Source organism: Stegastes partitus, unplaced genomic scaffold (assembly GCF_000690725.1).
Source record: "Stegastes partitus isolate 25-593 unplaced genomic scaffold, Stegastes_partitus-1.0.2 Scaffold663, whole genome shotgun sequence".
Lineage (NCBI taxonomy): Eukaryota > Metazoa > Chordata > Actinopteri > Pomacentridae > Stegastes > Stegastes partitus.
This window is the reverse complement of record NW_007578394.1, coordinates 128,138-140,188: the sequence shown is the minus strand read 5'-3', so window position 1 is coordinate 140,188 and position 12,051 is coordinate 128,138. Positions and strand designations below refer to the sequence as shown.

The 12,051-nt window shown below is 43.4% G+C and overlaps 1 protein-coding gene across 1 annotated transcript in view; it reads right to left on the bottom strand.

The window, feature by feature from the left end:
* Positions 1-1,391: 1,391 nt before the first annotated feature.
* Positions 1,392-12,051, bottom strand: part of gabra4 (gamma-aminobutyric acid type A receptor subunit alpha4) — a 24,170-nt gene continuing 13,510 nt past the window's right edge. Inside the window, exons 8-9 of the mRNA XM_008290267.1 lie at positions 4,789-5,045; positions 1,392-1,943 (exon numbers count right to left, since the gene is read on the bottom strand). Coding sequence (XP_008288489.1) covers positions 1,407-1,943; positions 4,789-5,045 — 794 coding nt within the window. The 3' untranslated portion in view covers positions 1,392-1,406. The remainder of the gene's footprint in view (positions 1,944-4,788; positions 5,046-12,051) is intronic.

The window sequence follows — 12,051 nt, the reverse complement described above, 5'->3', positions numbered from 1 at the left end:
GTACAGAACGAGCAGGGCCAGATGCAGTGCAGCGCTCAGACTTTTATTAGGAATTTTTCTGGCTGGTATTACAGTGCAGCGACAGTAAATCCCATTACTCTAACCCTAGTTGGCAAAATGCTGACTGAGTGATCGACAGCTGCGCATCAGCTCACACTGGGGTTACCTAACGAAACCTCCCTCCGTACAACCTTCAGAATGTGCGTTTTGAGGCTCCGCCGCAGCTTTAAACTCGACTTCATCCAGTCACACATGAACGATGATTCCACCGTGAAGAGTTAACGATGAAAACGCACAGAAACGCCTTCAAGAATGACAGCAGTCTTATGTTTCTTCAGTCCAGTCACATTAACACTCACTACTTCACCACCACAGTGATCTACGAACAAATGGCTTTACCCTCTGCTCCCTTTATTTGCTTCGAGCTATGACTCTTTTTTTTTTTTCTTTTTTTTTTTAATCACTTACACAATCTTTGTCTGCTATTCGGAAACCTGTTTGGCAGGAAAGAAGCTTAAACCCTACTGTTACATGAATTAATAACTTGAATTTACTACTTCCTGCCCGATTTATCCCCGTATTTCATCTTCACTATTTCAGATTAGTTAATCCATCTTGTATAAGAAAGATGCTCTGCAAGTAGGTACTGTACAAAAGAAGCTTTTCGTGGTTGATCAGGTCGCGGCCAAAGCTCCACTCAGCCTGGTTTGAGGATTTTCCTTCTGACCAAATCTGTTTCATTTTAGTTTCAAACTTATTTGGCCAGCGTTCAAGAATTACAGTTTATTAGTCTAAAGTCTCTGGACCAGAGTCCCTTTGTACTCTGAGATAATTTAACTCCTCTAACCGTCTGGCACCAAAGCAACACGTCTTAATATTCAAATGGAAGTAGACTGTATTCATTAAATATAAATCTGTTGTTTACCCTAATAAATGTATATATTTACATCGTCGGTGGAGTTCAGTTCAGGACGGTGCCACACACATCCAAACATCTTACCAGGTGCAGGGTACAAAAATAGGAAAATGAAAAACTCCCATGCTTTATCTCGACTGCAGGCCGAAAGGGATCATGAGGCAGTTGAAGCCGATGAAGACCTTTACAGTCAGATGAAGCACGATGTGATATAAAGAGGACAGTCGCATATTCCAGTGTGCAGGTGCTCTTTCCTACGCTGAGTCAGGTATTTCTAATTTGGTTGATTTGTTCCCATGCTTGCTGTTCCAGGACCTTAGGAAGAAAAAAATAAATGTATTCTGAGAGCGTTCTCCGGGATGTGGAAGTGCTTGACGAGCACATTTTGTTTATCTGTTTGGCAACAGTTTCTGCAAACTCCCGTTAATCCTTATTTGCTTCCCGTTGTGTCGAAAGAAACGAATCGTCACTCCTGATGCCAGAACAAAGTCTAGCCACCTTTGGCCACCATCGTGTCCTTCGATAAGTAAACCACCCAGTAGACCATGTTAAATGCACCAAAGGACACTGGGAACAGGATCCGTGCATACTTGTCAATTTTACTGGTTCCGCCCATCCCAGCCGTGGTGGGCTGAGAGCACGGCGTCTGCTTTGGCTCCAGTTTGTTCCCCATCATCTGGATGCGCTCCAGCTTGGGCCCCAGCAGATGCTGCAGGGACGAGGAGTTGGTGTTCTGCTTGCACGGCGTCCCGACCATGACGTCTGGCGTGGAAGCTGCAGCCTGAGGCGCGCTCTTCACCAGCTGGGCGGAGGAGGAGGCCACGCTGAGCAAACTCTCAGACTTGGGACTGGAGCGCGACAGGGTGGAGGAGCTGCCATTAGCCCCGCTGGCTAAAGGTCGCAGCGGCCTTCCTCTTCCTATTCCTGAAATGTTGGTGGTGGACTGGGCCCGCAGCTGGCTGCTCGGCTCTTGCTGAGAAATGTAGTTCATCCGCTTCCTCAGGTTACCGTTGGTGTCGGGGTTCTGCTGTGAGAGAGAAGAACAAAACATTTTAGCTTCACTATCGTGGAAGTTGACGAGCATTTAGTCAAACTTTCTTGTGTTTTCCAATGTGTGAACAAAAAGTTAAGAGTGTGACCCTGTTTGGCATGTCTAAGTGCAGTACGACCATGAAAGCAGTCATTCTAATGAATCAGGACAAACTGTATTCTCAAATATGTTTTTAATGGAGCGTAATTTTGCTTTGAAGTTAACATAATCTGTAAAGTGTTGCGTCAAAGGAAAGGCGCCCAGTTTGAAAGAAAAAAGCCAAAATCTGAAAAAGGAGGAAGGAAGGTTGGTCAGTGGTATTAACCAGCAACTGGACTTTGACCCAGATGAAGCAGATCAGTCTCCGAATTTACTTGTGTTTTCTGTCATCGTGTACTTTTGGTTTTCACTCACTTTATGGTTGGGTTTAAAAAACTATGTGGTTAGATTTGAAAGCAAGTGATCAGGGTTGGGTTGGATGGATGGATGGATGGATGGATGGATGGATGGATGGATGGATGGATGGATGGACGGACGGACGGACGGACGGACGGACGGACGGACGGACGGACGGACGGACGGACGGACGGATGGATGGATGGATACTGTAGGTTTACTTTACTGTCATTGAATAAGTACATTAAAAGAAAGTAAAACACACTTATAACGAAATTACTCAGACACAAGGCTACTTGGTTAGGGTCAAGAAAAGTGCCCTGGTTTGGGTTAAAATACGATTCTTTCACTACATTTTCGAAGTGTTTCCTCCCTTTTCTATTAGATTTCAAATTAAATATTGGCAACATACTCCAAAAATAAATGTTCACTGGAGAAATTTTGTGTGACATCGTCCTCAGAATGGAGTTTTGGAGACTTTTCCATCAAGTATCATTAAACATTTGCCTAAAAAAATCAAGCCTGACACATACCATGCTTTCTTAATGACAATATTAGATTTATTAAGTAGAAGTTCAGGTTTGAGGGCATTAGAAACAGGACAAGCTCAAGTTTGGACCCACATTTGAGAGAAAACAACATGAGAATTTAAAGGATTTTTATTGTGAGTAACGTTGTCGTTTCTCCTCTGTGCTTTTTGTTGGAAGGCGTTCGCCGGCAGGGTAAAGCTCACTTATACTTCCTTTCTGAAAAAGCGCGGCGGGCAACATAAAACCTCGTCATATTGATCTGATTACAGTCCGCCTGACACAGATGGCCTTCATCTGGGAGCAGACGAGCATGTGCAATACAGATGTCACTTACCAAGGATTTCACTCATTTCACACAAGCTTAAGACAGAAAGTAGGTAGCACTGCATCGGGGCGGTAATGCAGTGTAGCGTCAAAGGAGCTTATCCTTTGAGAGTTGATGTTTTCAAGCAGCGAGAGTGTGATGCTGGTACTGAGGCATTTGCAGAAATAATCCACCGCCATTCCCCCCCCCATGCCGAAAAATTGAAAGGATCCAGTGTTATTGTGTCCCATGTGCAGCAGAGGAGGTGTGTTTGGATGGATGGATGGATGGATGGATGGATGGATGGACGGATGGACGGATGGACGGACGGACGGACGGATGGCGAGGCTTGTTTTTCATCACGGAGGAGGTAAAAGGCTGAGGGCTGACCCGCGTGCCAAGCCCTCTGGTTAGCGGGGCCTTGCTCTCGAGGAAAGAGAGTATTAATTTTTTTCCCCCCCAGTGCCAGAGCCTCTCTGAAACCTATACAGATGTACTCGGGCTGCGTTGCCGTGGCAACCTACTAATCCACTGAAGTCCCGTTGTCACTACACTGCATTCAGGCATGATTACGCCACACTGGGATTTGGACTGGAGGGGGCAACTTAAAGCAGTTAGTGTAAAAAAAAAACCTGACATATGCATTGCTGGGTGGCGTCGGCTTCAGTGATCAGTTAACAGTAGACCCGTGACTTTAATTTAAACATGCAGTCTGAGGAGCTTCATCCCAACTGTAAAGCGGCGTTTGTGCGTCGCCGTAAACGTTTGTGCGGCTGTTACATGAGCAGTGATTCGCGACGCACTCATCGTTTCTGACTAAGAGCTCTAAAATAGCTTCATGGCATATTCATGAATTCTGATTCAATCCATATGTCAGCTTCCACGGTGTCAATGTAATTGGTTTCAACTTTGTGACACAGAAATAAGAGATTATGTCAATTTATTCAGGCGGAATTTCAAAATAAGGGCAAATTGAAGAAACACTCCGTGATTAGCCACAAACATCTGAGCTGTGAGGCTGTTTTTAGATTCTCCTTTTTCTCACTTCTTTTTTTTTTCTTCTTTCCCCCTGTCGTCTCTAAACCAGAGTCAACCAGTTAGCTTCTAAAATTATACCTGAGCAACAGCTGCATTTGTCCAGACTGATCTGGGGAGTGGCAGATGTGGGAGATTTTTAGGTGTCTAATTTTATTCTCTACTTCATTTAATGCGTTTACCCAGCAGTTGTTTTTATTTGTCAAATTATTACAGTTATCTTGATGGAACTTTAACAGGGGCAAAGCTAAAATATTGTGGCTGATCTTAATTTATTAAAGCCTGAAAAGCGACGTTTAGGTTTATGTCAAGTGACTTGTGTTCGATAAAAAAACAGCTCTGAAAATGCCCAAAACAAGCAGACTCTAGAGTCTATAAATATCCTAAATCAGATTTCTTATCTCTGTCTCAGATCGCACAGCTGACAATCCTGAGGCGGCCCCACTTCTGGCCGTTCAGAAGTCCAGGCTAAAGGCCAAGTACAGTTAGCACATAATGAGGGACATGCTGCGAAAGTGCTCCTTGAAGTAAAGTGCGATCAGATTATTGAGCCACTTTAAAGGGAAACAGAAATCACCTGCAGCACTTCCTCCGCGTCCTTGACCTTGACAGGCGTGGTTTGGGGCACCGGCGGACATTTGGCCGGCTTCTTTTTGGCCCGCTCAATCTGTGCATTGGTGAAGTAGTTGACAGCGGCGAACTCAATGAGGGCAGAGAAGACAAAGGCGAAGCAGACGGCGATGAACCAGTCCATCGCGGTGGCGTAGGAGACCTTGGGGAGGGAGTGTCGGGCGCTGATGCTGAGTGTCGTCATGGTCAGGACGGTGGTGATGCCTGAGGGGATAAGAAACAGCGAAATGTTTTGTGTTTCTGGCAATAAATCGACGCAGATGATTGAAAGCAAGTAAAAATATCTGCCCTCCCCTGCACACTGGCATGGATTTCAACACAGCACACTATTTAACTGAACGGGAAACAAGCAGTGTTCAATAACCCGTGCACACGACGCTGCTCTCATCAGCATATTTCATTAACTGAATGCAGAGGGATAATGAACCAGATATATTTTGCTCACTGTAATGGGAGACATGCACACGCAGTGCTTACAGCTGCATTAAAATATCTTTCGGCCACTTGGGGGAGGCTAACATGTCAGCAAACAGTTGCATATTTACACATCCAGCAGGCACGGAGCGACATTAGCATTCATCTGGAGTTGTGTCTCTCGCTACCTGGTGAGTTAAAGTCCAATATTTACTGCTGAGAACTGCTTTGGTGCGCACCACAGCAGGTGAGAGGGAACAAAAGCACAACAATAAAAGTGCTAAATGATGCCAAAATGCTGTGAGCGAGTTGGGCTGCAGTTGTACGAGGGCGCAAAGTACAACTGCAGCCGTGGGAGAGCTCAACATGAGCCGTGAAACACTGACAATATGCTGTTTCTGTCACGCATTTGTAGTTGTTTGTAGCTTCATCATCGTGGATCAGGTGTGAAATCCAGCGATTATTGACGTGTGATTCATGCGTGTGGGTGATTCATCCCTAATTCACTTTAATAAAGATAACTGCTTGAATGTTTGTGCCATCACCAATGAGGCAAACTTTGTCGATTCCAACCACGTTAAAGTACAGCAGAAGAAGAAGAACAAACCTAACTGAATTGGGTTTTTTGTTCTTATTTTTCATTGTCGGTTTAATATGAATAATGCTACATAAAAGCTAAATCGAGGGCTTTATCAGTGTGGTGTCTTTGGTTTCTATCAGAAGTCGGAAACACTAAGTTTAGCATCGAAAATATCTGTTGCTCAAAGCTGTTTAAGTTTTGACCATCTTAAGTTGGATTAGTTTACTATGAATTGTGGGTAAATTGACTGTTTTCAAAGCTGAAATTTCAGCCTTATGTCTCCTTGCAGACAGTTACGAGTTACAAAAACGTTTTACGGTGAAAATTCAGCAAATAATTCAATGATACCAAATAGAGGAGTAAACTGAGTTGGTAAAAAGAAAATGTTACTCACTAGTCTTAAAAACTCTTCAATGGTCACTGCTCCACAAACCACAAATTCTAAGCCTTGGTAGAGCGTCACCATGGAAACGTAGGTCTTAGCTGTAAGTTAGCCTCGGGGGTCGGGTGGCTAAACGCTTGGGCTCAAAATACACCGATTAACATTAAAACCACTGACAGCTGAACATTCCTACAATGTTCTGCTGAGAAACCTCGGTCCCGGTATTCTCCCCAACAGCACAACATCTGCTCAGCAACCGCTCGAGGAACACGACCAAGAGCTCAAGGTTCAAAAACTCCTCAAATCCAGTCAACATGATGCACTAGAACAAGCCTTACATTCCACAGGACCCAAAGGATCCACAGACACCCCCAGATGCCCCAACGGTTCAGGGGTATTTTGGCAGCATGAGGGTGAAACAGGTAACATGAGGTTTTAATGTTGTGGCTGATTGCTGTAAGTCAGACTTTGATTTTGCGAAACTGTCTAACTTGCATGATAATCCTCTGTGAGTTCAAATACCTTCAAACAACTCCCTGTATCACTGACAAACGCCTCCCAGTATCACACGTGGAGGATCAGCTCGTTCAAACCCGGCTAATGAGTAAAACTGTGCAAGTTCTGAGGTATTTTTCCATCAGTTTCAGGCCTCATGGAACAAAATATTGACACAGCAATACATCAAATCACTTCCTTATCGATAACTTGACGTCAAATATCTATATTTTTATTAAAACCTGCACAAAACAGATTTCCAATTTGCCCAACCTACTTCACAGCTACTCGTGGCGCTGCTTATTAAATTAATGAGCTCAAGGTGGAGTTATTTAACCTCCAATGAAAAATGACAGACAGCAGAGGAAAGCACATCAGAACTGTTGGGATATTATTTAAACTGAAAGAAAATGATAATACACACACACTGGATACCACAATCCAACAAATAAACACGTAATTCCTGCTTTTTCCTTCTTCATTTACACCGATATTGTGATTTATTGCGGAGCTGCTGTATCGTATTGTGAGCTACTGTGTGATTTCCAGCCCTGCTCGTGGTTTTACTGTGGCTCCGTTGTATGAGACGACGGGAGAAAATGCTGCATCCACACTCAGGATTATTAGTGCTGCCTGTAAATACTGGGTGTCTGATGTGTATCTACAGATATTAAGCCACCGGGAGCTTACAGTTGCCGACAGTACAGTATATCTCCTATTCAACAGCCGCCACACCGGGGACGTGGAAACAAATGTGGACACGACGTCGGAGGTTATACATCACAGAGGACGCGTTGACAGAGCCCAGCCCGGGACTGAATGTCATATTTCCTCATTTACTCATTGCTGCACTACCAAGAGAGGCACCGTCGAAACAAAACAAGACACCGATCTGGCCATCACGCAAGGTCAAGCACGGCCCCTGCAGCCACAGAAGGTCGCAGAATACAAGCCTGTAGCTCGTCCTTGGTATTATTAACCAATAGCAATAATGTGATTTGGAGAAAATCCCCTTTACGTCGAAGATCTGGAACAATCTGTGCTGCAGAGTCCTTGCCCAACACAAATTCATCTCCCCGTGCCCGGACGTGACCGCCATATAATTACCTGTCAATCAAAAGCAGCGGCGTGACATTGATAGGTGAACTGCAGCTCAAGGCCACAGACGGAGGATATTAACCTCTAATACGAAGCTGTTCGCAACATAAGCAAAAAACTGAGACGGTTGCCAGCTGTCAAAATAAAAGCAGCGAATGTGAAACTTGTGTAAACAGGATGATGTACTGCATGCATCACTGAAATCAGAGAAATCAACCAGAAGTCTTCCTCTTACCGTGAATAACCCTTATTACTATGGAAGTTTCACCTACTTGGAAAAGCTTATAACTCCAGAACTGTAGGGTTAAAATGTGTGTGGTTTCTGAAATGTGGTTGTTCAGCAACACATCCTAAACGACATCAGCTGACATGTGACTCCAAAAAGTTATTCCCTCGTCCTCATCTACAATAAGTCAGATCTGAATAACAATAACTGAGACAGGTGTCGCTGCACCAGAGACCTTCTGCATCTTGTGAACAACACCTGCATGAAATCTCAGACCTCTCTGCAAATTGCTTTTGCTTCACTACACTTGTCACTTCTGTGACACTGGAAAACATACTGAGGCATTTTCATCAACATAAAACCTTTTACCATCATTCAGATGTGCTTTTTCCTGCAATTACGCCGCATGTGTTCAGCTGCACAGAAAGAAGAACTCTGCACATATTGAAACACCGAGCTCAAATACAAAAAAAACTGTCCATTCATGCCAATATTGGAACAGAAAAATGATTGAATCACTGACTTATTGGTCGCCTATCATGCTTATAATACATATGTGACAAAGCTGATCCAAACTGGGAGCGCTTGCTGTGTTGCTATAATGTCCAGGGGGTGAAAACTAAATGAAAAGGCTCTTATTTTGTAGGCAGAAAACAAACGTAAACAAGCGCATCCAACGATAGCAAACAGGAAGAAGGGGAAATAGTTTTCATGTCAGAAGACGCTTTGGATTTTTTGGCAAACCAAGTTAAAAGACAGTCAAAAAATGATTTTGTATGACAATATTTAGAACTAATTGTACGAAAAACTCTTTGATTCTGTTGATTGGTGGATCCTCTTGGACACCTTTTCTACTTTGGTGCTCATGGTTCATGCAAAATCAACTCAACGGTTGAATGGTGGAGAATCTAACCAATCTAACACTATGTTGCATGTCCACACTGACAGAAGTTTAAACATTTATATCTTTATGCACAACTTGCTTTGAAACTATCTTGAACGAAGTGCCAGTAACCCAACGGACGTCACAAGGTTTATAATCAAGATGTTCTTTCTGTGAGTCGCACAAGAAAATCAACACAATCCTCATTTCTCCACTTTACGTACATGGAGACATGAGGTGATGACAATTTATGGTTTCATTTAGCAGATGCTTTTATCCAAAGCGATGCACACCTGAGAGTAGATCACATTCAGACACCAATGGCGACAGAGCTGCCATTGGGAGCAACTTCAGGTTCAGTGTCTTGCCCAAGGACACTTCGACTGTGGAGGGGCGGGGATCAAACCACCAACCTTGCGATTCGAGGACAACCTGCTCTGCCACCGAAGCCGCAGCCACCCCTTAGCTTAGCTTAGCTTAGCATAAACACTAGAAGCAGCAGTACCTCAGAACAACACTTCATTCCTCCGCTACCTACTGCTATCTCTGGATATCAGTGTTTTCTGCACATGTTCACCAGAACAGATCTCCAACTCTCACCCAAACCACTAACTGCTGATTTTACATGACCTTAACTGACCTACATTAGACAAACTAGATGCTGCACTTTGCATGAATCAGGGACCCCAGATGACCCCATTAGTGACTTCCTCTTCTATGACTGGCTGCACATGCTTAGATCAGGAGAACCCTGCAGTGAATCTGCTGCAGGTCACAATCCTACAAACCAATCACTTGATGCTTTGAAAGAGCTCGTTATAAATGTGCTTTTTTTTTATTGTGACCCATCTATCTGAAGCCGGGCGGCTCCGACTGTAATCCTCCTGCTCTCTCCTGTTTGTCTCCTTGACAAAATGCTTCAAAACAGGTCACTGCGGTTGAGTCACTGAAGGCTGGAAGTCAATGCTGAGCGTGGCTGGGGGGAGGAAGAGGAGGAATCCAAACGCCGACCACCCTCCTCCCAAACAGCCACACATTCGGCGGATAACGGCGAGAAATCCGCCGCCTCAGAGGCTCGACTGATGCAACAACAGTAGTGCTGCTGTGACGGTTTGCAGCTGGACTGTCAGATACGTCGGCCGCTGCAGGAGAGCAGCACTGATCCTCCACCGCTTTATTACGCTGTGTGACATCGCCGCTGAGGGAGACACACTAGTGGGTTTTTTTTCACTCAGCAAACAGACTCAAACCACACAGTCGACAGCAGAGCCACACAGGTGACGCTGCAGCACGAGTGTGTCAGCGGCAGTAAAGCCATGAGGAGGCTGCTTGTTTGGTTACCATACGGGATTCAGTCTGTTGTGACAGTTTGACTGAAGGCTGCCGCCAGCCAGTTAAAGGGACAGTGTGTGGATTTTATACGCCAAACTGTGTTTTCAGGGTTTTTTTTAAACTGAATATATTAGAAAAATAATGTTGCATAAAGGTTTTTTGTGCAAACTTCTGTGCAGCTCATATGTTTTTTTTTGTCTTCTTTATTGCTCATGGCAATGATTTAAAATAACCTTTTGAAAGTGATGCATCACAGCAGAATATATTACTTTCAAAGCAAGCCGGGAACATTATCACAACATTGGCTAACGTTACATACAAGTTCTAATCATGTTTTAAAGAAAACATTTTAATCTAATTGTCAAAGAACATTTTAAAGGCAATAAAATGTCCCTTAAAAGTGAACTGAGACAGAACGTTTTAATATTCAGAGGAGGGTGTTGTCAGGAAAGCAAAAGAATGTTCTCAAAGCAACTTTTAAAACATGTTTCCCAGATGTTATCAGACACCAGAAGGACAGAACCCAGCTAGAATTTATTTTTGTTGTTGTTGTAAAGTTCTGGTAATGTTTTCAGAGTAAAGTTTTCTTTTAGTTCACAGCATGCTGTTCTTCAAGGCAGGATAAAATTCTTTAAAGACGCTCTAAAAAGGTTCTTAAAACAGCTTTTAAATGATTCGAGGACGTTACTATTGTGTTGTTAGGTACCATTGGGGGAACGTTTTATCAAAGAACATGCTCAACAAAAACATCCTCAAAATGTTCCACCTTAGTTAATACATGACGTGACAGGAAAACACATTCCTAGCAAGCAGAGAACATTACCTCTACGTTTAAATAAATGTTCCTGTGAGGTTAAAATTGAACATTCAGAGGAGGATGTCGTCAGATTATGTTACATAATAACAACAGAAGAACGTTCTCAAACCAACATTCAAAAAATGTTTCCTAGATGTTATCCAGGCCTCAGAAGACAGAACCCAGCTGGAATTTCTTTGTTCTAAAAACATGTTTTCAGTGTAAAGTTTTCCTTTTAGTTCCCAGAATGCTGTTCTCCAAAGACACTCAACGAGAGTTATTAAAACTCCAAGAACCTTCTTCCTTTGTTATTACGTAAACGTCTTGCTGAAAACATCACTAGAACTTTGCAATTTCTTTTTTACAAAACAGTTGAAGAAAAAAAAAACAAGAATGCGGCTGGGAAGTATCAGTGTCATTAATTCACTAACGTCAGAGTGTAAATCCCGGCCACACCGGTTTCCATTTCTATCGACGCCATCAGTCTATTCTAGGACAAAACCAAACATGGTACCAGGGGAGCCTCAGAGAACGTAACTGGGTCACAGGCCAGAAACTGACAGCAGCTTGTAATGTGTCTATAAGAAGCCTACATGCAGACTATTGTTCCATCGCTGCTGTTCACAGACGATGCATCGCGGCAATATTTCATTATTCTAACCCCGTTTTTTGTTTGCAATGGTATGTTGCATTAATAACTAGCAAACAAATATTTCTGAATAGTTAAGGCGGAGCTAACTAACATTTGACAGGTAGTCTCAAAATATTCCAAAACAATCACAACTAAGAGGCTAAGCACAACATTTACAGTTGCAGTATTACCAGAAGCCATCGAGCTGCTTTGGTTTTAAAGGAAAACAAGCAGAAAACTTCCTGACACACGCCAGCAACGACTGAAACTTCTGCTTCCGTAGCTGAAACTAACAGCAGATGCGATATTATGTCATAACCCGTCCTCGCTAATCCTATCTGATGTGAGAACCTCTGCACCGTTGCTTCCTCTA